Source organism: Solea solea, chromosome 3, assembly GCF_958295425.1.
Source record: "Solea solea chromosome 3, fSolSol10.1, whole genome shotgun sequence".
NCBI lineage: Eukaryota > Metazoa > Chordata > Actinopteri > Pleuronectiformes > Soleidae > Solea > Solea solea.
Window position 1 is genome coordinate 32,921,273 of NC_081136.1, and position 25,714 is coordinate 32,946,986.

The 25,714-nt window shown below is 37.8% G+C and overlaps 2 protein-coding genes across 3 annotated transcripts; one reads left to right on the forward strand and one right to left on the reverse strand.

Annotated features, from left to right (window-relative positions):
- Positions 1-14: 14 nt before the first annotated feature.
- On the forward strand, positions 15-7,848 carry copg2 (COPI coat complex subunit gamma 2). Its single transcript, XM_058625394.1, has 24 exons — positions 15-160; positions 573-625; positions 723-803; positions 892-963; positions 1,059-1,138; positions 1,411-1,486; positions 1,573-1,665; positions 1,767-1,853; positions 1,980-2,137; positions 2,262-2,395; positions 2,490-2,557; positions 2,682-2,870; positions 3,262-3,357; positions 3,496-3,739; positions 3,850-3,925; positions 4,187-4,290; positions 4,507-4,632; positions 4,715-4,783; positions 4,878-5,059; positions 5,516-5,645; positions 5,730-5,827; positions 5,951-6,089; positions 6,449-6,547; positions 7,444-7,848. The coding sequence occupies exons 1-24, from the start codon at positions 124-126 to the stop codon at positions 7,572-7,574; spliced, it is 2,622 nt and encodes an 873-aa protein (XP_058481377.1). The 5' UTR covers positions 15-123; the 3' UTR covers positions 7,575-7,848.
- Positions 7,757-24,571, reverse strand: mest (mesoderm specific transcript). 2 transcript variants are annotated; one of them, XM_058625396.1, is made up of 12 exons: positions 24,270-24,571; positions 10,620-10,810; positions 10,449-10,528; positions 10,289-10,366; positions 10,055-10,191; positions 9,909-9,967; positions 9,459-9,499; positions 9,308-9,378; positions 9,115-9,216; positions 8,958-9,034; positions 8,548-8,611; positions 7,757-8,301 (listed from the first exon to the last, which is right to left on the reverse strand). In XM_058625396.1, exons 2-12 carry the CDS (start codon positions 10,771-10,773, stop codon positions 8,184-8,186), a joined length of 981 nt encoding a protein of 326 aa, XP_058481379.1. In that variant the 5' UTR covers positions 10,774-10,810; positions 24,270-24,571; the 3' UTR covers positions 7,757-8,183. The 2 variants fall into 2 exon arrangements, with proteins under 2 accessions (XP_058481379.1, XP_058481380.1); XM_058625397.1 differs by having other exon boundaries at positions 24,266-24,571.
- Between the last annotated feature and the right edge of the window lie 1,143 nt (positions 24,572-25,714).

The window sequence follows — 25,714 nt, forward strand, 5'->3', positions numbered from 1 at the left end:
CCGTCGACGTGGACGTTCGAAACCGGAAGACACTTTTCACTTCGGCTACGTGGAAGTAGCTCGTATTTTCACCGAGGCGAAGAGCGTCTGTAAGCCCTCAGCCTTCACTTTAGCTCCGTGACAATGATTAAAAAATTTGACAAGAAGGACGAGGAGTCCGGTAAGAGTATAACAGTTATTTTTTTGCATTTTAAATAGTCAGTGGCAGTTCGTGGACTGACACGGTGTTTATCGATGCTAGCGCGGTGCTAGCCTGTTAGCTTGCTAGCTAAAGTTAATGATAGCTGTAAAGATAAATGACCATGAATGTTAACGACGCAAATGTAGATATATATTAAAGTGAGTTGTGCGTCAATGTGCAGTTACAATTTAACCATCGAGCGGAATTCGAACGTTTGCCCATTCACGTTTACTCTTAGCGAGCCGTGCTAGCACTGGGTCGGTGTCATTTTTGATGTTTTGATGACTGACGTTGCCTTACAAGATATTATACTTTTAATTTGGCTTAAGTTAAATGACAAAATGTTGTTTTTACAGCTGTGTGACGTTGCTCTTTTTTTTTTGACATTTAGGAAGTGGGTCTAACCCTTTCCAAAATCTGGAGAAGAGTGCTGTTCTGCAAGAGGTAAAGTCTGCACTAACATGCAATCAAGACAACAGTAGAGAGAATGTACTATTATTAACCAATGACATTAAATATTGGGATTATGTGTGTTTCACAGGCACGTATTTTCAATGAAACTCCCATCAACCCAAGAAGATGTCTTCACATCCTGACCAAGATCATCTACCTCCTCAACCAGGTAAACAAAACAAATTTGATTGACATGACATAAATGTAAAGTATATTTGTTTGACATCAGCTAATAATAACTTCTTATATTTGATTAGGGTGAACATTTAGGGACCACCGAGGCTACCGAAGCCTTCTTTGCCATGACCAGACTCTTTCAGTCCAATGATGTAAGGTTATTTTTATTTATTTTTGTATTTGTGTTCCTTTTCAGCTGAGTGGAAATATAAATAAATCATGTTTTTACTCTTTGTTTTCCTTGTAGCAAACCCTGAGGAGGATGTGCTACCTTACCATCAAAGAGATGGCCAACATCTCAGAAGATGTCATCATTGTCACCAGCAGGTCTGTGCCACAACATGATCATGTATTATCTGTGCACAGATGGAATGGACAAAAAGTTATTTTTCTTTAATATTTGTGAGAGTTGGAAAGTAAATATTGCATGTTTGATTATTTAAAAATATTTAAAACTAGTGCAGCCTACACATTTCAGGCTTAAGCCCTTAAAGCATGTGGAAGCAGCTCATTTAGTGATATATCTGTCACATTTCTACCACACTGCACACTGGTGCTCTTAAAGACTGAATGTCTTCTTACCATATGGTATTTTACAGCCTGACCAAGGACATGACAGGGAAGGAGGATGTGTACCGAGGGCCTGCTATCAGAGCTCTTTGCAGGATTACAGATGTGAGCACTGATTCATACTTCCTTTCAATTTCTCTGTTGTTTTGCTCAGTCCGTAACTTGCATTTATTCCTATGTACTCCCCACAGACCAACATGCTACAGTCTATTGAGAGATACATGAAGCAGGCTATTGTTGATAAGGTGCCCAGTGTGTCCAGTTCTGCCCTGGTGTCCTCTCTGGTAAAACTGCATCAGATTTGTTTTAAAATGATTTAGGAAAATGAGCCTGGTTTCCAGGTTTTATTCCACTTGATTAACATAAAGTATGTGTATTTGTACAGCACATGATGAAGATAAGCTACGACATTGTGAAGCGCTGGGTGAATGAAGCGCAGGAAGCTGCTTCCAGTGACAATATCATGGTTCAGGTGGGTAAAAAATATCACATAAAACTTGGTAACTCGTATGGTGAATTGTTATATCATACTCTATGTATTCTTGTGTTCATTAGAATGCATTTTGACTTAAATGTTTGTGTGTATTCTGTCCTCCAGTACCATGCTCTGGGCCTGTTGTATCACCTCAGGAAGAACGACCGCCTCGCTGTCACCAAGATGCTCAACAAATTCACCAAATCTGGACTGAAGTCTCCTTTTGCCTACTGCATGCTCATCCGGATCGCGAGTAAACTGCTGGATGAGACAGAGGGAGGGTGAGTGGACCTTTTGATGGAAACAAAACATGTGGTGACTCTGTGAAAGTTGCCTCTGCTGTCTCTGACTGAGAGAAAATAGACAATGCAAACAATGGTTGTTAACCATTTGTCATGTTTACAGTCACGACAGCCCCTTATTTGACTTCATTGAGGGCTGCCTGAGGAACAAGAATGAGATGGTGGTGTATGAGGCTGCTTCTGCCATTGTCCATATGCCCAATTGTACTGCCAGAGAGCTGGCTCCTGCTGTGTCAGGTTTGTATTTTACTTTCTGATTAATTTTGACATCAATAAGGTGCAGTGTAAAACAATTGTAATAGCAAATGTGTGCGTGTGTGTCCTCCTGCAGTACTGCAGCTCTTCTGTGGCTCTCCTAAAGCTGCCTTGAGATATGCTGCAGTCCGGACGCTTAACAAGGTACAGATTCACTCTTAGTTCCTCCTATAGTCTTGTTTATAATGTATGAGCACAAAACACTATCTGTCAAATACAAAACCTTTTTTTCTTCAACCTGCTTTGACATGTAATTTGCGTCCGAAAGGTGGCGATGAAACATCCCTCAGCTGTCACGGCTTGTAATCTGGACCTGGAGAACCTGATCACGGATTCAAACCGTAGCATTGCCACACTGGCCATTACCACTCTGCTGAAGACTGGCAGTGAGAGCAGTGTGGACCGACTGATGAAGCAGATCTCATCGTTTGTTTCTGAGATCTCTGACGAGTTCAAGGTCAGACCTGTTCTTATCATCTGTTTTTTTTAGTTAATGAAAACATGTATAATTAATTCCTTAAAACTGGTATTTAAATGCAACATTTCTTGATGTTTTCTGACGCGTATCCTCCACATTAGCACAGCTATCTTGAGGCACGTGGTATTAATAGAGAAATGTGAGAATGTATCAGGATCATTTTTTTCATTTTTCAGTTTGGATTCCATTTTTTTTGGTCATAATAGATTAATTTCTGTTCATTTGCACCTGTTTTTCATTCTTTTACTCTTTTTTTATTGTATGTTTTGAGTGTAAGAAGAAATATAGATATTTGATAGTGTGATACTGCATCTATTCTTTGAAGCGTCTTGACTGGTTTTCTGACAGTTGTCTGTAAACTATTTGGCAGGTGGTGGTGGTGCAGGCCATCAGCGCACTGTGTCAGAAATATCCCAGGAAGCACAGTGTCATGATGAACTTCCTGTCCAACATGCTCAGAGACGATGTAAGTCGATCATCAACAAACCATTGACTCTTTTATCTTTTATTTGAGGAGCTTCCTTACTTACTTACTTGAAAAGTGGAAAACTTACAGTATAAAACAAAAAAACATACCAGTAACTCTCCCTCTTTTCTCCCACAGGGCGGTTTTGAGTACAAGCGAGCTATTGTGGATTGTATAATCAGCATCATTGAGGAGAACCCAGAGAGCAAGGAGACTGGCTTGGCTCACCTGTGTGAGTTCATCGAGGACTGCGAGCACACAGTGTTGGCCACCAAGATCCTGCACCTGCTGGGCAAAGAGGGACCACGCACGCCGCAGCCCTCCAAATACATCCGCTTCATCTTCAACCGAGTGGTGCTGGAGAGCGAGGCTGTTCGGGCAGGTAAGTGTCTGAATAGCTCGTCTTGTGTCAATGCCCCTTTAACATAAGTCATATATGAGATGGTTACAGTTACTAGCTGAAACAATCTTGTTTTTTTTCTCTGCCTTCAGCTGCAGTCAGTGCTTTGGCTAAATTTGGAGCTCAGAATGATGATCTGCTGCCGAGTGTCCTGGTTCTTATGCAGAGGTATTTATTCTCTCTTGGTTTTTAATTGTCTTTTTTGGGGCGGTTGCCTTGTGAGACTTTATTTCCTGTTCTTTTCTTGGGAACGGACATGTAACTTGAATATTTATGCTTTGCAAATAAGAAACCTTGACACACATGACTTTCTAGGACTTAAATGAATATGAACACATTTTGTAAGAATATGTTTTCAGTAGCTTCAAATGGAGAAAAATAGCAAAATCTGTGTTGTAATGCCACCTTTTTAATATCCGTCTGTTTCAGGTGCATGATGGACAGTGATGACGAGGTGCGCGACAGAGCCACTTTCTATATGAATGTGCTCCAGCAGAAGCAGAAGGCTCTTAATGCCGCCTACATCTTTAATGGTAAGACACACACATCTATTTTCCTCAAAGATCCCTTTGAAAGTTTGAGATTCAGCCAAAAACATTTTTACTTTGAGTCACAAATTTAAAAGTTTCCCCTTCATTCTATCATGTTTTAAATTGTATTTATCTATTGCTGTGTTCTGTGTGATTGCTTAGTGAGCTTGAATTGCCCCATGTCAATGTATCAAGCATCTTTCTGTTTGTTCTTCTTAGGTTTGTCTGTTTCCGTCCCTGGCCTGGAGAAGGCCCTCCACCAGTACACTCTGGAACCCTCAGTGGAACCTTTCGACATTAAGACCGTTCCTCTGGCCACTGCTCCCATCACAGAGCAGAGAACAGGTACGACCACAGAACTGATGTGCACATTTTTTGTATCCAGCGGGTTATCGATAGACCGCTGAAGTCGTTTGTTTCCTCTCAGAAATGGCCCCCATCTCAACCAGCAAGCTTCCAGAGAAGTTGGCACCATCACGCCAGGACATTTATCAGGGTACGACTGTGAACATTACCTGCACAATAGAACGTCTCCGTACTCTGTGTGTGTTCATAAATATCATCTCTGATTCTTGTCGCCGCTCTGACAGAGCAACTGGCAAACATCCCAGAGTTACACGGGCTGGGTCCACTCTTCAAGTCGTCGGAGCTGGTGCGGCTGACGGAGGCCGAGACGGAGTACGTGGTGTGCTGCGTCAAACACACCTTCGCCAGGCACATAGTGTTCCAGTTCGACTGCACAAACACGCTGAACGACCAGCTCTTGCAGAAGGTACCGGCAGTTTGGCCTCTTTCTCTCACAGCCACAGTTTTTTTTCTTCTGTCTAGATATTTGCTTAGATCATGGGTGGGCAACACCGGAGGGCCACATTAACAACATATGTTAAACTGTGAGTACTAGTTGGCCAGGGGTCAGATCTGCTGCGTCTCTCTTCCCTTCCTCCATTTGTGAAGTTGCACGTTTTTACAGCCTCTTCTTTTTCTTTCACTTTCTTCTGCAAACTAAATAAACGATGGATTTTTGTCATTAAACTGTTCAGATTCTGTCAGCACAATTGCTAATATTTGTAATTTCAACTTTTGGTCTCAAGCATAATAGCAACAACAACAACAACAACATGATACTGCCTTTTTATTGATAATTGTGGGTCATACTACTTCAGATATAGCACAGGTGTTATTAAAGCAGCGTTGTACGTAAATGTAACGTGTGGGTGTCTGTGCTCAGGTCGTTGTGCAGATGGAGCCGTCGGAAGCCTACGAGGTGATAAACTACATTCCCGTCCACAGCCTCCCCTACAGTCAGCCCGCGTCCACTTACACTCTGGTCCGCCTGCCTGATGACGACCCCGCTGCTGGTAGGAAGATAGAGATTGAAGAAAATCTCTCTAAACGACAAAATGAGAAAGAACTAATCAAATAAAACGTTATTGTGTCCACAGTGTCTTGCACGTTCAGCTGCACTATGAAGTACCTCGTCAGAGATTGCGATCCAAACACAGGCGAGCCTGACGATGACGGTTATGACGACGAATATGTGGTACGTGAACATACACACACATCTACAAACTAACAACAAGAATGAGTGTCTTTTAATCTGCGTAAATGATCTCATCATTATCTCGTGTTCCACTATTCGTGTCCAAATCTCTCTCCACTTCAGCTGGAGGATCTGGAGGTGGCGGTCGCCGACCACATCCAGAAGGTGTTGAAGCCAAACTTCGGAGCAGCGTGGGAAGAAGTGGGAGACGAATTTGAGAAGGAAGAGACGTTTGCCCTGGCGTCCGTGCGGACATTAGACGGTACGATGAAGTCACACATTTTAGGCTGAAGTCAGAGCTGCACTGAGATTATTAGGTGGACATCGTTTTCCCTGTTTTCATTATTAGTTGCTAATCTTGCTCAGGGCATTCTTGCGTTTTAAATATTTGCCTTTTTCTGCTCATTGAGAAGGCAGATCAATATCATGTACAGATTGAATCTGTTTTAAGCTGTGAGGTTTTTTTTGCTTTAAGTTCTTTTTGTGTATATATCAATATTTCTTTTTACAAATAACTGCTTCCAGAGATTTTCACAGAATGTCAAGCGATGTTATTTTTTGACTAATGCATCAACTGTGACCCATTGTTATCATGTGACTAATGTGTGTTTCTTTGTGCAGAGGCGGTGGGTAACATCATCAGCTTCCTGGGAATGCAGCCATGCGAGCGCTCCGACAAAGTTCCGGAAAACAAGAACTCACACGTCCTGTTGCTGTCAGGTGGGTGCTGAATGTTTGTTACAGGGGTTAATATTCATTCATTCATCTATATATTTGGGAGATCTTTCACATTTCAGAAAAGACATTTATAAGACACACATCATGTCTTATCTAAATAAAAATGTGTCTTTTTCTAGAGCTGTCCCTTTCATTAAACGAATCTTTGAACAAGGCAATTTGTATTTTTTAAATACCAATTGCTTCTTCAGAAATGTAGAGCTGCAACGATGAATCGATTATAAATTCGGTTACTAAATTATTCATCATCAGCTATTTTGATAAGCAGACATAATTTAAATTTGACATTTGACAACTTATCATTTTGAGGTTTGGGAAACGATGATCAAAATTTTCTGACGATATATGGACCAAACAATTAATCTAGAAAATAATTGACGGATTAATCGATTATGAGAACAATCCTTAGTTGCAGCCCTTAAATGTTGTCACTCGAAATGAATACATTTTTATAAACTGTTTTTGGAAATGGCAAGGTTATTTTTGTTGTTTTTAGTGGTTTAAGAAAGAAATGTTTCGTTTGGAAAATTAAACACAAGAGCAAAAAACACTTGCATGGAAACATGAAATTAAGAGTTTTGAAATATCGCAGTAAGGTTTTTTGCGTTTTATGGTGTTTGTTGGCAAATTGATAAGAGATGTAGAGAAAATTGACTTTCCGAAATAACTTTAAACGATCAGACACAGAGTAAATGGCGAATATATCAGCGATACAGTGATTCTGTAGCGACTTTGGTGCCACCTGCTGGTCATCTGGGTGAACTAACAGCAGTGGTGGTGAAAGCACAGATAAAGTTTTCTTTTACATGTCAATGGAAACCTGTGCGATTGAATTAGCCAGCAACTGTATAACCTGCCACTCTGCCTCCTTCTCTTAGGTGTGTTCCGTGGCGGCCATGACGTGCTTGTCCGCGCCCGCCTGGCGTTGGCCGACAGCGTCACCATGCAGGTGACGGTTCGCAGTGGAGACGAGACGGTGGTTGACATCATCCTGGCGTGCGTGGGCTAAAGTCCTTTACGTTTGACCCTTATAAGACCCTTAATGTCTCCAGAGCTAAGTGTCTGAAACGTCTTTTTTTTTTTTTCTTCGCCGTAGCTCTAAAGTTAAATATATATTGCTATTGTAATTATTACACTGACATCATTTGACCTGTAAAACAACACAAATGTTTTATTATTCGTTGCACGGGAAGTTGAAGGTTTCTTCTGTTTTTCCTTTATTTGTCCGTCTGCTCTTCCTGGTTCTGTCAAATCTACAATAAAGTCTTGACTGTCAAAATAAATCACTAGTTTGTTTTGTTTTTTTACAAAACTAGGTTTTATTTTGAAGAAAGGAAGACATTTCATTGACAAGAGAAATGTAGAAAATCATAGCACTCGTTCAGATAACAGCTGGTGTTCTAAGGAGGGAATTGAAATGGGTCATGCAACCCAAAATGTGGCAAATCTAATTAGTAAATTAATCAGTTGCATCGTTGGTTTTTCTTTAGCTCACATCGTGTCTTCCATGACAGAAAAAAGACATAGATGCTGGTAAATTCTTCCGAGTACAATCATTAGGAGTATCGTGTTCAAAGTCATTCTGGAACAGGGTTTTTTTTTTTTTTTGCATTTCTACTCAAAAAGAGTGAATAAAGTTTAAATAGGCGTTGAGGAAGCCGGTGGGATCTTCCAGCTGAGGGTAGTGACTGATGTGTTCGTCCAGGACGGTCACGGTCGACCTCTGCACCAGCTGCCTGCAGGAACCAAGACTCCCAATGTGAGTTCAATTCTTACACTTTCCACTTATTACATGTGAATACTTGTCTGGATTCTTTGCTCCATGAGGTTTGAGAGCATTGTCGTTTCATTAAAAAACATACCGTTATCTGCATGTTTTAAGGTGCAAAGGATTAACAGGTAAATTGGAGTTAAGTCAATCTTGAAATAAAATCTTTTTCACAGCAGACAACAAAACATGAGCGAAAAGAGGGAGAACTCACTGGTAAAGACGGATGAACTGTGGATGAGGGTTGACGGGGTCCAGAGGTCCATAGATCATATGCACTGCGAGACAAGATGGGAGACAGTCAATCCGTGAATACGTATAAGTATACCGTAGCTGTGCTGTTTGTGGAAAGTTGTGAAGGGATACAATTTTACAATAAGTTGTAAATTACAAAATTAGGTCACACACACTGTTTCTGGCTCTCCTGGGCTCACCATCACAGATGGACCACTAAGACTAGGTTTCTGGTGAGATAAGCAGCTTAGCGTCTGCTTCTCTCTGGCTGAGGTTGCTGGGGTCTCTACTTTGGAATCTTTGATATATTTAGTTATCCTTAATTAAAGATAAGCTACATTGTACTTTCCAGATAAACGTTAGCAGAACTGCAAATTTGCAGAAACTTACATGGGATGAAGGTGGAAGTGAGCGCGCCCACCCATCGCTCTCTGTGTTTAAATCTCTGGTTGATGTACTGCAGAATACTGAGAGAGAAAAAAAGAGTCGTGTTGTCAATTTCTGCCAATAAATCCTTCTAAATGACAGAGGACAGAGACGCACACACCTGTCCAGAACTAGGTTGCCGTCATTGTAGCGCAAACTGGTCCACATGTCCCAGAAGTCAGCATCTGACGGCTGCGTGTACGGACCAAACACTTCTCCAATCCTGCCAGGCAACACATGACAACTACCTGTAAACTGTGTACTGGTTCAAATGTGTGCTGTGCTGTATTTACACTGCCGCTGTTTCTCTTTACCCTTTTTGGAAAACCATAAAGTTGGTAAGACGCGTCAGAAATGGAGCCAGAACAGTGAAGTCCTTCAGGAGCTTTTTTTTTTTCAGGACGAGAGGGAGATTATTGACATACAAACTCGCAAAATTCCATGGAGAAAACAAAGGTCACTCACTGTCTGCAGCAGCCGAGGATAGTGCGTTTCAGGGAATAATCCTGGGAGATCACAGATGATTTAATAAACACAAAGTAAAGTCTTTTAACTACTTGTTTTGTACAAAGAACCTCCACAAAACCATGTTCTTCCTCTGGTCCACTGGTTATGGTCTGGCATCCAGATCCTAACCCATATTTAATGGGTTGTTACATTTCTGAAAATCTGTTAAGGTTTTTTTTTTTTTAGTACTTTTTGGTATCAGTTACTTCAAGAGCTCAATATTTTCCTCATGTTGTACTTCTTCAGTTTCTACTGGTTTAGAAAAGAAATATTAAGCTAATATTTTGTGGAATATTACAGGTGAGGGATTGGCTCCATCTCCCCCTCAAGTGTTCTTCTCAAGACATAATGACTGATTCCTTACAGAAAGTCAACAAATAAATGAATAAAAACAGACCACAGTGTTACCTCCATTAGAAAGACATAGGCTGTTGAAGGTCAGGTGACCTGTGCGATTTTGGTCACTCCTAGTTGAAGAAGAAGAAGATGAAGAACACACTTTACACTTTACACAAAAGTACTCTGTTATGGGCCATTTTCACATACACACTAACCTGTAGAGCAGCTCCAGGGCCACAGTGTCTCCATAGTCGTGAGACACCAGGTTGACCCTCTGGCTGCTCAGACCTAAGTGAGCCACAAGAGCCTCCACCACACTGGCCTGCTCAAAGATGGAGTATCTGTGTGGACGCTTGAGGAGACCATGCACAGGATGACATGTGAGTTATGAGCACAAACTGTAAGCCAATGTTACATAATTTAGTTCTAAACAAAGAGTCTTTACTCACTGGTTTGTCACTGAAGCCAAAGCCCAGGAAATCCAGTGCAATGACGCGATGGAAGCGCTGAGTGAGTGGCTCCCAGATCTGTGAAAAAAAACAAAATCTGTAGTGACGTGTGAGCTCTTTTAATGTGTTCATAGAGCTACTGAGCACGTGCAGAACGCACCTTGTTCCAGTCATAACTGGAGGTGGGGAAGCCGTGCAGCAGGATGACGACATCGGAGCTTCCTAATGCCCCATCGGAGTCTGGTTAAAACATAAACAACATCATAAGAATAGAATAATGACAGTGTTTGTCATTGACAAAGTCAATGTTGGTGGAGGGGAATTCTCTTGCCTCTGTAGAAGATCTTGTTGCCTCTGAAGTTGAACACTTGGCCAGTGCTGTGCCACTTCTGCAGGGTGGGGGAGAGCTGTGGGGGTGGGATGTGCAGGTAGACGGCCACCAGTGGGATGCAGATCAAACCCACATGGATCCACCACTCTCTCATGTTGAGCGTGGCAGCGAGGGAAGGCGCATTCCTGCCTCTGAGAGACAGAGACACAGGTAAGCACATCAGTAAACAGTCGACATGGACTGACTTTTTCTCAGGCTGATGATGCCGATCTTAACAAAGCAGAATCTGTTATGGTCTACATTTTTACCAGGTTTTGGAAGACTTACTATACTATGACTTTTTTGTCATATTTTGAACGAAATACTAACCTATGACTTTTTGATGAGATTTTGGACGACATACTAACCTATGACTTTTTGTCAAGTTTTGGACGACATACTAACCTATGACTTTTTTGTCAAATTTTGTACGACATACTAACCTATGACTTTTTGATGCGATTTTGGACGACATACTAACCTATGACTTTTTTGTCAAATTTTAGACGTCATACTAACCTATGACTTTTTTACGCGATTTTGGACGACATGCTAACCTATGACATTTTGATGCGATTTTGGATGACGTACTAACCTATGAAATCTTTTTCAAAATTTGGACGACATACTAACCTATGACTTTTTGATGCGATTTTAGACGACATACTAACGTATGACTTTTTGATGCGATTTTGGACGACATGCTAACCTATGACATTTTTGTCAAGTTTTGGACGACATACTAACCTATGACTTTTTTGTCAAATTTTAGACGACATACTAACCTATGACTTTTTTGTCAAATTTTAGACGACATACTAACCTATGACTTTTTTACGCGATTTTGGACGACATGCTAACCTATGACATTTTGATGCGATTTTGGATGACATACTAACCTATGACTTTTTTGTCAAATTTTAGACGACATACTAACCTATGACTTTTTTACGCGATTTTGGACGACATGCTAACCTATGACATTTTGATGCGATTTTGGATGACGTACTAACCTATGAAATTTTTTTCAAAATTTGGACGACATACTAACCTATGACTTTTTGATGCGATTTTAGACGACATACTAACGTATGACTTTTTGATGCGATTTTGGACGACATACTAACCTATGACTTTTTGATGCGATTTTGGACGACATACTAACCAATGACTTTTTTGTCAAATTTTGGACGACATACTAACCTATGACTTTTTGTCAAGTTTTGGACGACATACTAACCTATGACTTTTTTGTCAAATTTTGTACGACATACTAACCTATGACTTTTTGATGCGATTTTGGACGACATACTAACCTATGACTTTTTTGTCAAATTTTAGACGTCATACTAACCTATGACTTTTTTACGCGATTTTGGACGACATGCAAACCTATGACTTTTTTGTCAAATTTTAGACGACATACTAACGTATGACTTTTTGATGCGATTTTGGACGACATGCTAACCTATGACATTTTTGTCAAGTTTTGGACGACATACTAACCTATGACTTTTATGTCACATTTTGGACGACATACTAACCTATGACTTTTTGATGCGATTTTGGACGACATACTAACCTATGACTTTTTTGTCAAATTTTAGACGACATACTAACCTATGACTTTTTTGTCAAATTTTAGACGACATACTAACCTATGACTTTTTTACGCGATTTTGGACGACATGCTAACCTTTGACATTTTGATGCGATTTTGGATGACATACTAACCTATGACTTTTTTGTCAAATTTTAGACGACATACTAACCTATGACTTTTTTACGCGATTTTGGACGACATGCTAACCTATGACATTTTGATGCGATTTTGGATGACGTACTAACCTATGAAATTTTTTTCAAAATTTGGACGACATACTAACCTATGACTTTTTGATGCGATTTTAGACGACATACTAACGTATGACTTTTTGATGCGATTTTGGACGACATACTAACCTATGACTTTTTGATGCGATTTTGGACGACATACTAACCAATGACTTTTTTGTCAAATTTTGGACGACATACTAACCTATGACTTTTTTGTCAAATTTTGGACGACATACTAACCTATGACTTTTTGTCAAGTTTTGGACGACATACTAACCTATGACTTTTTTGTCAAATTTTGTACGACATACTAACCTATGACTTTTTGATGCGTTTTTGGACGACATACTAACCTATGACTTTTTTGTCAAATTTTAGACGTCATACTAACCTATGACTTTTTTACGCGATTTTGGACGACATGCTAACCTATGACATTTTGATGCGATTTTGGATGACGTACTAACCTATGAAATTTTTTTCAAAATTTGGACGACATACTAACCTATGACTTTTTTACGCGATTTTGGACGACATGCTAACCTATGACATTTTTGTCAAGTTTTGGACGACATGCTAACCTATGACATTTTTGTCAAGTTTTGGACGCCATGCTAACCTATGACATTTTTGTCAAGTTTTGGACGACATACTAACCTATGACTTTTATGTCACATTTTGGACGACATACTAACCTATGACTTTTTGATGCGATTTTGGACGACATACTAACCTATGACTTTTTTGTCAAATTTTAGACGACATACTAACCTATGACTTTTTTGTCAAATTTTAGACGACATACTAACCTATGACTTTTTTACGCGATTTTGGACGACATGCTAACCTATAACATTTTGATGCGATTTTGGATGACGTACTAACCTATGAAATTTTTTTCAAAATTTGGACGACATACTAACCTATGACTTTTTGGTCAAATTTTGGACGACATACTGACCTATGACTTTTTGATGCGATTTGGGACGACATACTAACCTATGACTTTTTTGTCAAATTTTGGACGACATACTGACCTATGACTTTTTAATGCGATTGTGGATGACATACTAACCTGTGACATTTTGATGTGACTTTGGACGACATACTAAACTATGACTTTTTGATGCGATTTTGGATGACGTACTAACCTATGAAATTTTTTTCAAAATTTGGACGACATACTAACCTATGACTTTTTGGTCAAATTTTGGACGACATACTGACCTATGACTTTTTAATGCGATTGTGGATGACATACTAACCTGTGACATTTTGATGTGACTTTGGACGACATACTAACCTATGACTTTTTGATGCGATTTTGGATGATGTACTAACCTATGAAATTTTTTTCAAAATTTGGACGACATACTAACCTATGACTTTTTGGTCAAATTTTGGAGGACATACTGAGCTATTACATTTTCATCTATATATTTTAGTTTATAGTTTAGCTCACGCCATCAGATGACTTGTATGAGTAGCTTGTGCGGTAAGTGTTGGACTTATAGCTCTGGGTTTGTGAGTTCAAATCTCAGATTCAAGATTCAATGTAAACAGTCAAAACCTCTAAGAAAACCAGAAAGTGTAGGTCTGCAGGTAGCTCAGTTGGTAAAAACACTCCTGCTAAGTTCTGAGATCGTAGGTTCGATTCCCAGATAGAGCTATTTTAAAATGCAAAATTCTCAGGAAAGATTGAAAGTTGACTAGAAGAAAAATTAATGGCGCAGTGATCACATAACGTAAGAAAAGTTAATTAGTCTGCAAGGTTGCATGTTCAGTTCTATAACTGACCAAAATGTTGCAAGTTTGCATGTTCAGTTCAACAACTGACCTAAATATCCTAGTGGCCAAATGGATAAGGCATTGGCACCCTAAGGTAATGATCGTGGGTTCAAGTCCCATCTGAGGTGTAGTTCTTTGAAATCTTATGAAAGTCTTAGGTTAGTATGTGGTCCAAAATGTGACAAAAAGGTCATAGGTTAGTATGTGGTCCAAAATGTGACAAAAAAGTCACAGGTTAGTATGTGGTCCAAAATGTGACAAAAAAGTCATAGGTTAGTATGTGGTCCAAAATGTGACAAAAAAGTCATAGGTTAGTATGTCGTCCAAAATGTGACAAAAAAGTCATAGGTTAGTATGTGGTCCAAAATGTGACGAAAAAGTCATAGGTTAGTATGTGGTCCAAAATGTGACAAAAAAGTCATAGGTTAGTATGTGGTCCAAAATGTGACAAAAAAGTCATAGGTTAATATGTCGTCCAAAATGTGACAAAAAAGTCATAGGTTAATATGTCGTCCAAAATGTGACGAAAAGGTCATAGGTTAGTATGTGGTCCAAAATGTGACAAAATAGTCATAGGTTAGTATGTGGTCCAAAATGTGACAAAAAAGTCATAGGTTAGTATGTGGTCCAAAATGTAACAAAAAAGTCATAGGTTAGTATGTCGTCAAAAATTGACAAAAAAGTCATAGGTTAGTATGTGGTCCAAAATGTGACAAAAAAGTCATAGGTTAGTATGTCGTCCAAAAATTGACAAAATAGTCATAGGTTAGTATGTCGTCAAAAATGTGACAAAAAAGTCATAGGTTAGTATGTCGTCCAAAATGTGACAAAAAAGTCATAGGTTAGTTTGTGGTCCAAAATGTGATTAAAAAGTCATAGGTAAGTATGTGGTCCAAAATGTGACAAAAAAGTCATAGGTTAGTATGTGGTCCAAAATGTGACAAAAAAGTCATAGGTTAGTTTGTGGTCCAAAATGTGACGAAAAAGTCATAGGTTAGTATGTGGTCCAAAATGTGACGAATAAGTCATAGGTTAGTATGTGGTCCAAAATGTGACAAAAAAGTCATAGGTTAGTATGTGGTCCAAAATGTGACAAAAAAGTCATAGGTTAGTATGTGGTCCAAAATGTGACAAAAAAGTCATAGGTTAGTATGTGGTCCAAAATGTGACAAAAAAGTCATAGGTCAGTATGTCGTCAAAAACTGACAAAAAAGTCATAGGTTAGTTTGTGGTCCAAAATGTGACAAAATAGTCATAGGTTAGTATGTCGTCCAAAATGTGACAAAAAAGTCATAGGTTAGTTTGTGGTCCAAAATGTGATTAAAAAGTCATAGGTAAGTATGTGGTCCAAAATGTGACAAAAAAGTCATAGGTTAGTATGTGGTCCAAAATGTGACAAAAAAGTCATAGGTTAGTTTGTGGTCCAAAATGTGACGAAAAAGTCATAGGTTAGTATGTGGTCCAAAATGTGACGAATAAGTCATAGGTTAGTATGTGGTCCAAAATGTGACAAAAAAGTCATAGGTTAGTATGTGGTCCAAAATGTGACAAAAAAGTCATAGGTTAGTATGTTGTCAAAAATTGACAAAAAAGTCATAGGTTAGTTTGTGGTCCAAAATGTGACAAAATAGTCATAGGTTAGTATGTCGTCCAAAATGTGACAAAAAAGTCATAGGTTAGTATGTGGTCTAAAATTGACAAAAAAGTCATAGGTTAGTTTGTGGTCCAAAATGTGATTAAAAAGTCATAGGTAAGTATGTGGTCCAAAATGTGACAAAAAAGTCATAGGTTAGTATGTCGTCCAAAAATTGACAAAAAAGTCATAGGTTAGTATGTGGTCCAAAATGTGACAAAAAAGTCATAGGTTAGTATGTGGTCCAAATGTGACAAAAAATTCATAGGTTAGTATGTGGTCCAAAATGTGACGAATAAGTCATAGGTTAGTATGTCATCCAAAATATGACAAAAAGGTCATAGGTTAGTATGTGGTCCAAAATGTGACAAAAAAGTCATAGGTTAGTATGTCGTCCAAAAATTGACAAAATAGTCATAGGTTAGTATGTCGTCAAAAATGTGACAAAATAGTCATAGGTTAGTATGTCGTCCAAAATGTGACAAAAAAGTCATAGGTTAGTATGTGGTCCAAAATGTGACAAAAAAGTCATAGGTTAGTATGTGGTCCAAAATGTGACAAAAAAGTCATAGGTTAGTATGTGGTCCAAAATGTGACAAAAAAGTCATAGGTTAGTATGTCGTCCAAAATGTGACAAAAAAGTCATAGGTTAATATGTGGTCCAAAATGTGACAAAAAGGTCATAGGTTAGTATGTGGTCCAAAATGTGACAAAAAACGTCATAGGTTAGTATGTGGTCCAAAATGTGACAAAAAAGTCATAGGTTAGTATGTCGTCCAAAAATTGACAAAATAGTCATAGGTTAGTATGTCGTCCAAAATGTGAGCAAAAAGTCATAGGTTAGTATGTGGTCCAAAATGTGACAAAAAACGTCATAGGTTAGTATGTGGTCCAAAATGTGACAAAAAAGTCATAGGTTAGTATGTCGTCCAAAAATTGACAAAATAGTCATAGGTTAGTATGTGGTCCAAAATGTGAGCAAAAAGTCATAGGTTAGTATGTGGTCCAAAATGTGACAAAATAGTCATAGGTTAGTATGTCGTCCAAAATGTGACAAAAAAGTCATAGGTTAGTATGTGGTCCAAAATGTGACAAAAAAGTCATAGGTTAATAAGTCATCCAAAATGTGACAAAAAGGTCATAGGTTAGTATGTGGTCCAAAATGTGACAAAAACAGTCATAGGTTAGTATGTCGTCCAAAAATTGACAAAAAAGTCATAGGTTAGTATGTCGTCCAAAATGTGAGCAAAAAGTCATAGGTTAGTATGTGGTCCAAAATGTGACAAAATAGTCATAGGTTAGTATGTGGTCCAAAATGTGACAAAAAAGTCATAGGTTAGTATGTGGTCCAAAATGTGACAAAAAAGTCATAGGTTAGTATGTGGTCCAAAATGTGACAAAAAAGTCATAGGTTAGTATGTGGTCCAAAATGTGACAAAAAAGTCATAGGTTAGTATGTGGTCCAAAATGTGACAAAAAAGTCATAGGTTAATATGTCGTCAAAAATTGACAAAAAAGTCATAGGTTAGTTTGTGGTCCAAAATGTGACAAAATAGTCATAGGTTAGTATGTCGTCCAAAATGTGACAAAAAAGTCATAGGTTAATATGTGGTCCAAAATGTGACAAAAAGGTCATAGGTTAGTATGTGGTCCAAAATGTGACAAAAAACGTCATAGGTTAGTATGTGGTCCAAAATGTGACAAAAAAGTCATAGGTTAGTATGTCGTCCAAAAATTGACAAAATAGTCATAGGTTAGTATGTCGTCCAAAATGTGAGCAAAAAGTCATAGGTTAGTATGTGGTCCAAAATGTGACAAAAAACGTCATAGGTTAGTATGTGGTCCAAAATGTGACAAAAAAGTCATAGGTTAGTATGTCGTCCAAAAATTGACAAAATAGTCATAGGTTAGTATGTGGTCCAAAATGTGAGCAAAAAGTCATAGGTTAGTATGTGGTCCAAAATGTGACAAAATAGTCATAGGTTAGTATGTCGTCCAAAATGTGACAAAAAAGTCATAGGTTAGTATGTGGTCCAAAATGTGACAAAAAAGTCATAGGTTAATAAGTCATCCAAAATGTGACAAAAAGGTCATAGGTTAGTATGTGGTCCAAAATGTGACAAAAACAGTCATAGGTTAGTATGTCGTCCAAAAATTGACAAAAAAGTCATAGGTTAGTATGTCGTCCAAAATGTGAGCAAAAAGTCATAGGTTAGTATGTGGTCCAAAATGTGACAAAATAGTCATAGGTTAGTATGTGGTCCAAAATGTGACAAAAAAGTCATAGGTTAGTATGTGGTCCAAAATGTGACAAAAAAGTCATAGGTTAGTATGTGGTCCAAAATGTGACAAAAAAGTCATAGGTTAGTATGTGGTCCAAAATGTGACAAAAAAGTCATAGGTTAGTATGTGGTCCAAAATGTGACAAAAAAGTCATAGGTTAATATGTCGTCAAAAATTGACAAAAAAGTCATAGGTTAGTTTGTGGTCCAAAATGTGACAAAATAGTCATAGGTTAGTATGTCGTCCAAAATGTGACAAAAAAGTCATAGGTTAGTATGTGGTCTAAAATTGACAAAAAAGTCATAGGTTAGTTTGTGGTCCAAAATGTGATTAAAAAGTCATAGGTAAGTATGTGGTCCAAAATGTGACAAAAAAGTCATAGGTTAGTATGTCGTCCAAAAATTGACAAAATAGTCATAGGTTAGTATGTCGTCAAAAATGTGACAAAAAAGTCATAGGTTAGTATGTCGTCCAAAAATTGACAAAAAAATCATAGGTTAGTATGTCGTCCAAAAATTGACAAAAAAGTCATAGGTTAGTATGTGGTCCAAAATGTGACAAAAAAGTCATAGGTTAGTATGTGGTCCAAAATGTGACAAAAAAGTCATAGGTTAGTATGTGGTCCAAAATGTGACAAAAAAGTCATAGGTTAGTATGTGGTCCAAAATGTGACAAAAAAGTCATAGGTAAGTATGTGGTCCAAAATGTGACAAAAAATTCATAGGCTAGTATGTGGTCCAAAATGTGACAAAAAAGTCATAGGTTAGTATGTGGTCCAAAATGTGACAAAAAAGTCATAGGTTAGTATGTCGTCAAAAATTGACAAAAAAGTCATAGGTTAGTTTGTGGTCCAAAATGTGACAAAATAGTCATAGGTTAGTATGTCGTCCAAAATGTGACAAAAAAGTCATAGGTTAGTATGTGGTCTAAAATTGACAAAAAAGTCATAGGTTAGTTTGTGGTCCAAAATGTGATTAAAAAGTCATAGGTAAGTATGTGGTCCAAAATGTGACAAAAAAGTCATAGGTTAGTATGTCGTCCAAAAATTGACAAAATAGTCATAGGTTAGTATGTCGTCAAAAATGTGACAAAAAAGTCATAGGTTAGTATGTCGTCCAAAAATTGACAAAAAAATCATAGGTTAGTATGTCGTCCAAAAATTGACAAAAAAGTCATAGGTTAGTATGTGGTCCAAAATGTGACAAAAAAGTCATAGGTTAGTATGTGGTCCAAAATGTGACAAAAAAGTCATAGGTTAGTATGTGGTCCAAAATGTGACAAAAAAGTCATAGGTTAGTATGTGGTCCAAAATGTGACAAAAAAGTCATAGGTAAGTATGTGGTCCAAAATGTGACAAAAAATTCATAGGTTAGTATGTGGTCCAAAATGTGACGAATAAGTCATAGGTTAGTATGTCATCCAAAATATGACGAAAAGGTCATAGGTTAGTATGTGGTCCAAAATGTGACAAAAAAGTCATAGGTTAGTATGTCGTCCAAAAATTGACAAAATAGTCATAGGTTAGTATGTCGTCAAAAATGTGACAAAATAGTCATAGGTTAGTATGTCGTCCAAAATGTGACAAAAAGGTCATAGGTTAGTATGTGGTCCAAAATTTGACAAAAAAGTCATAGGTTAGTATGTGGTCCAAAATGTGACAAAAAAGTCATAGGTTAGTATGTGGTCCAAAATGTGACAAAAAAGTCATAGGTTAGTATGTCGTCCAAAATGTGACAAAAAAGTCATAGGTTAATATGTCATCCAAAATGTGACAAAAAAGTCATAGGTTAATATGTCATCCAAAATGTGACAAAAAAGTCATAGGTTAGTATGTCGTCCAAAAATTGACATAATAGTCATAGGTTAGTATGTCGTCAAAAATGTGACAAAATAGTCAAAGGTTAGTATGTCGTCCAAAATGTGACAAAAAGGTCATAGGTTAGTATGTGGTCCAAAATGTGACAAAAAACGTTATAGGTTAGTATGTGGTCCAAAATGTGACAAAAAAGTCATAGGTTAGTATGTCGTCCAAAAATTGACAAAATAGTCATAGGTTAGTATGTCGTCCAAAATGTGAGCAAAAAGTCATAGGTTAGTATGTGGTCCAAAATGTGACAAAATAGTCATAGGTTAGTATGTCGTCCAAAATGTGACAAAAAAGTCATAGGTTAGTATGTGGTCCAAAATGTGACAAAAAGGTCATAGGTTAGTATGTGGTCCAAAATGTGACAAAAAAGTCATAGGTTAATAAGTCATCCAAAATGTGACGAAAAGGTCATAGGTTAGTATGTGGTCCAAAATGTGACAAAAACAGTCATAGGTTAGTATGTCGTCCAAAAATTGACAAAAAAGTCATAGGTTAGTATGTGGTCCAAAATGTGACAAAAAAGTCATAGGTTAGTATGTCGTCAAAAATTGACAAAAAAGTCATAGGTTAGTATGTGGTCCAAAATGTGACAAAAAAGTCATAGGTTAGTATGTCGTCCAAAAATTGACAAAATAGTCATAGGTTAGTATGTCGTCCAAAATGTGACAAAAAAGTCATAGGTTAGTATGTCGTCCAAAATGTGACAAAAAAGTCATAGGTTAGTATGTCGTCCAAAATGTGACAAAAAAGTCATAGGTTAGTATGTCGTCCAAAATGTGACAAAAAAGTCATAGGTTAGTATGTCGTCCAAAATGTGACAAAAAAGTCATAGGTTAGTATGTCGTCCAAAATGTGACAAAAAAGTCATAGGTTAGTTTGTGGTCCAAAATGTGATTAAAAAGTCATAGGTAAGTATGTGGTCCAAAATGTGACAAAAAAGTCATAGGTTAGTATGTGGTCCAAAATGTGACAAAAAAGTCATAGGTTAGTTTGTGGTCCAAAATGTGACAAAAAAGTCATAGGTTAGTATGTGTTCCAAAATGTGACAAAAAAGTCATAGGTTAGTATGTGGTCCAAAATGTGACAAAAAAGTCATAGGTTAGTATGTCGTCAAAAATTGACAAAAAAGTCATAGGTTAGTTTGTGGTCCAAAATGTGACAAAATAGTCATAGGTTAGTATGTCGTCCAAAATGTGACAAAATAGTCATAGGTTAGTATGTCGTCCAAAATGTGACAAAAAAGTCATAGGTTAGTATGTCGTCCAAAATGTGACAAAAAAGTCATAGGTTAGTTTGTGGTCCAAAATGTGATTAAAAAGTCATAGGTAAGTATGTGGTCCAAAATGTGACAAAAAAGTCATAGGTTAGTATGTGGTCCAAAATGTGACAAAAAAGTCATAGGTTAGTTTGTGGTCCAAAATGTGACGAAAAAGTCATAGGTTAGTATGTGGTCCAAAATGTGACGAATAAGTCATAGGTTAGTATGTGGTCCAAAATGTGACAAAAAAGTCATAGGTTAGTATGTGGTCCAAAATGTGACAAAAAAGTCATAGGTTAGTATGTGGTCCAAAATGTGACAAAAAAGTCATAGGTTAGTATGTGGTCCAAAATGTGACAAAAAAGTCATAGGTTAGTATGTGGTCCAAAATGTGACAAAAAAGTCATAGGTTAGTATGTGGTCCAAAATGTGACAAAAAAGTCATAGGTTAGTATGTCGTCAAAAATTGACAAAAAAGTCATAGGTTAGTTTGTGGTCCAAAATGTGACAAAATAGTCATAGGTTAGTATGTCGTCCAAAATGTGACAAAAAAGTCATAGGTTAGTATGTGGTCTAAAATTGACAAAAAAGTCATAGGTTAGTTTGTGGTCCAAAATGTGATTAAAAAGTCATAGGTAAGTATGTGGTCCAAAATGTGACAAAAAAGTCATAGGTTAGTATGTCGTCCAAAAATTGACAAAATAGTCATAGGTTAGTATGTCGTCAAAAATGTGACAAAAAAGTCATAGGTTAGTTTGTGGTCCAAAATGTGACGAAAAAGTCATAGGTTAGTATGTGGTCCAAAATGTGACGAATAAGTCATAGGTTAGTATGTGGTCCAAAATGTGACAAAAAAGTCATAGGTTAGTATGTGGTCCAAAATGTGACAAAAAAGTCATAGGTTAGTATGTGGTCCAAAATGTGACAAAAAAGTCATAGGTTAGTATGTGGTCCAAAATGTGACAAAAAAGTCATAGGTTAGTATGTGGTCCAAAATGTGACAAAAAAGTCATAGGTTAGTTTGTGGTCCAAAATGTGACGAAAAAGTCATAGGTTAGTTTGTGGTCCAAAATGTGACGAAAAAGTCATAGGTTAGTATGTGGTCCAAAATGTGACAAAAAAGTCATAGGTTAGTATGTCGTCAAAAATTGACAAAAAAGTCATAGGTTAGTTTGTGGTCCAAAATGTGACAAAATAGTCATAGGTTAGTATGTCGTCCAAAATGTGACAAAAAAGTCATAGGTTAGTATGTGGTCTAAAATTGACAAAAAAGTCATAGGTTAGTTTGTGGTCCAAAATGTGATTAAAAAGTCATAGGTAAGTATGTGGTCCAAAATGTGACAAAAAAGTCATAGGTTAGTATGTCGTCCAAAAATTGACAAAATAGTCATAGGTTAGTATGTCGTCAAAAATGTGACAAAAAAGTCATAGGTTAGTTTGTGGTCCAAAATGTGACGAAAAAGTCATAGGTTAGTATGTGGTCCAAAATGTGACGAATAAGTCATAGGTTAGTATGTGGTCCAAAATGTGACAAAAAAGTCATAGGTTAGTATGTGGTCCAAAATGTGACAAAAAAGTCATAGGTTAGTATGTGGTCCAAAATGTGACAAAAAAGTCATAGGTTAGTATGTGGTCCAAAATGTGACAAAAAAGTCATAGGTTAGTATGTGGTCCAAAATGTGACAAAAAAGTCATAGGTTAGTTTGTGGTCCAAAATGTGACGAAAAAGTCATAGGTTAGTATGTCGTCCAAATGTGACAAAAAAATTAATCGTATAGTAAAGCGTCCAAAATATGGTAAAAAATGTCTCTGGGATGAACCCGCTGTTGTGGCAGGTCTGGCAGTTGGCAGATCTACAACCGTGGGTCCAGTGGGTTCAGTTCCACAACTGCGGGGTTGTTCCTGTCCAGACTGGCTATGCCGCTAAAATTAAAAAAACAAACAAACAAACAAACAAACAAAAACAACACACCCTCAACCCTTGTGTAGTGTTACAGAAGCAAACTCCAAACTCCAACCTTGCAGACTGAACACAACTCCGCCATCATGGAACCGAATCCATGCACCCTGAACACAACCCTGCCGTTATGGAACCCAATCCGACACCATGAACCTGAGACACAACCCCACAGTTGTGGAACCAAACTTGCCACCTTGTGGACTGAACAACCTTATTCATGGTTGCAGACATACAAGTCCTATTCTTACAGCACAAGTTATTCTTACTGAGCTGTATAACAAAACTGTGTTGGTGTTTTAAGTTCTGCTTTTGGTCTCATGGCTTTAAAAATAGCGAAATTCAATTCATTGTGAAATTTGAGAGACATGAGTCATCTTTTAAGTTTAAGTTTCTCATCTTGGTCAGAGTTTTTAAAATTCTCAAGAATTTTATAAAAAATGTAACTCACTATCTCAGGACTTTAAATCACTTTAACAAACCAAGCTACCTGCTCAGACATGTTAGCAACCTTTAATAGAGCTTTAGATTGTTTGAGCTGAATATTGGACTTTTAAAATCAACTTCAAAGACTCGAGACTTAGCTTGGACTTGCAGAAAATTACTTGTGAACATCTCTGTTTCAATGCTTCAATGTTTCCACTCCATAGTTTTTATGTGCAACTCAAAAATGTGTGTGTGAACAGCAAATATCAAGAAAAGAACAGTGACACAAACTAACAACAAACACAAACTGGTCGCCTATTATTTACCAAGCTACTGAGAACAAAAGCTACCAAGAAAATATTAAATCATTTTTGAAAAATCGTCTTGACTAATCACTGCAGGTGAAAGGTCACGCATGAATACGCGATCACAGACAAACACCTGCCTCTTCACCTACACTGATAACAGTACAACATGATACACACGCGCGCGCGCACGTGTATCTGTAGAAAACCAGCGTTAAAAGGGCAGTGACAGCTGTGTTTGTGTTGTTGTTTACCCACAGTTGTTGTCCTGTCTTCAGCACAGTATCTTCTCCCTCCTTTTGCAGAGTCCAGTCTTTGCCGAGCGGAAACACGCCAAAGCGCGTGCACAGAGCACGAGACAAGCACACGACGTCTCACTCTGCTCAGGATTTTTTTCACGCCTCCGCCTCAAACCTCGAAATCTCTTAAATTCAACGATCGATGCAAGAAATAAAAAACACTTTCTTCACACGTTTCCTCCGCGTAAAAATTTACCGTTATACCCGAACATTGGCGACAATGAGCATCATGTGACGTGTGGTCTGTGGTCACCCGTCTGACTGCTGAGTGAACCATCTCACAACACAAACACGATTTTTGAGGAGCGGACAGGTTTAAAGGGGTTACACCAGAGGGGTGGGATGACGTGTACTGACCCCTGCTGGACCGGATGTGCAACAACATGGATTTCTTTCTTTCTTTCTGTACATTTTGAGGATTTTGCAAGACAGTGAGACAACATTAACTGAATAAAAACTCCTTTGATTTTAAGATTTGTTGTTTTCATATTCACATTTATTGAATAACTGATTTCACCAAAACCCAAAACTAGTGTGAGGTATAAATATATCTGTCCATGGTTCCTATGTAGACTTAAAAAAGTAAAAGTAAGATAGATTGGTTCTAACTAACGTTGTCTAACTAAGTGTGTTTGTATGCGGATAATAGCTTAGGATAAAAATGGTTTTCACAGCCTTTGAATAAGCCCTTTTTATATGTACTTTACCTGCAGGCCTTGCTTTATGGAGACTGTAATGTGTGTCCACTTTTTCTTTCCTTTTTTCTGTCCTCCACCTCTCCTCTCTCCCCCATTTTTCCTTTCACCCCAACCAGCCGTGGCACATGGCTGCACATTTTTTGAGTCCGTTCCTGCCAGAGATTTCTCTCTGTGTAAAAAAGATAGTTTTATTTTTTTTTAAATTGTAAAGATTCTGCCTTACTTTACAAATACAATTGAACTGAATTTTTTGAAGTGGTTGTTTTCCATACAAATGAAGAATCAGAGTCACCACTAGATGTCACTAATCCTCACACATTGGACCTTTAAAGTACTTGTCCCCGTCTCTGTCCTCGAGCTCTGGGACAGTTGCCCCATCTTCCCCCATCAGTGATGATATCGTTAAATCAACTATTTTGACAATCAATTAATCGGTTTGAGTGTTTTTTTTGAAGAATTAAAACAAGTTTTCTGATTTTCCAGCTTCTTAAATGTGAATATTTCCTGGTTTCTTTGCTCCATATAACAAAGAAATCAGTAAAACAGAACAGTTTTTGTTTTTTGGACAAAACTAGACATTTGAGAACGTCATCCTTTCTGGGTTTGAGAAACACTAATCGACATTTTGTGACATTTTATGAAGCAAACGATTACTCAGTAATGAGAGTAATGGTTAGCTGCAGCCCTGTGGACCTGCGACGACAAT

Excerpts from the sequence above, each read along its gene's own strand:
- copg2 (XM_058625394.1), top strand. The coding sequence starts at position 124 with ATGATTAAAAAATTTGACAAGAAGGACGAGGAGTCCG. Across the intron at positions 2,396-2,489 it reads GCTGGCTCCTGCTGTGTCAG|TACTGCAGCTCTTCTGTGGC; the intron begins GTTTGTATTTTA and ends GTCCTCCTGCAG. Across the intron at positions 6,090-6,448 it reads GTCCGTGCGGACATTAGACG|AGGCGGTGGGTAACATCATC; the intron begins GTACGATGAAGT and ends TTCTTTGTGCAG.
- mest (XM_058625396.1), bottom strand. The coding sequence starts at position 10,773 with ATGAGAGAGTGGTGGATCCATGTGGGTTTGATCTGCATCCCACTGGTG. Across the intron at positions 10,529-10,619 it reads CAACAAGATCTTCTACAGAG|ACTCCGATGGGGCATTAGGA; the intron begins GCAAGAGAATTC and ends TGTTTTAACCAG. Across the intron at positions 9,379-9,458 it reads ATCCTCGGCTGCTGCAGACA|CTCCTGAAGGACTTCACTGT; the intron begins GTGAGTGACCTT and ends AAAAAAAAAAAG.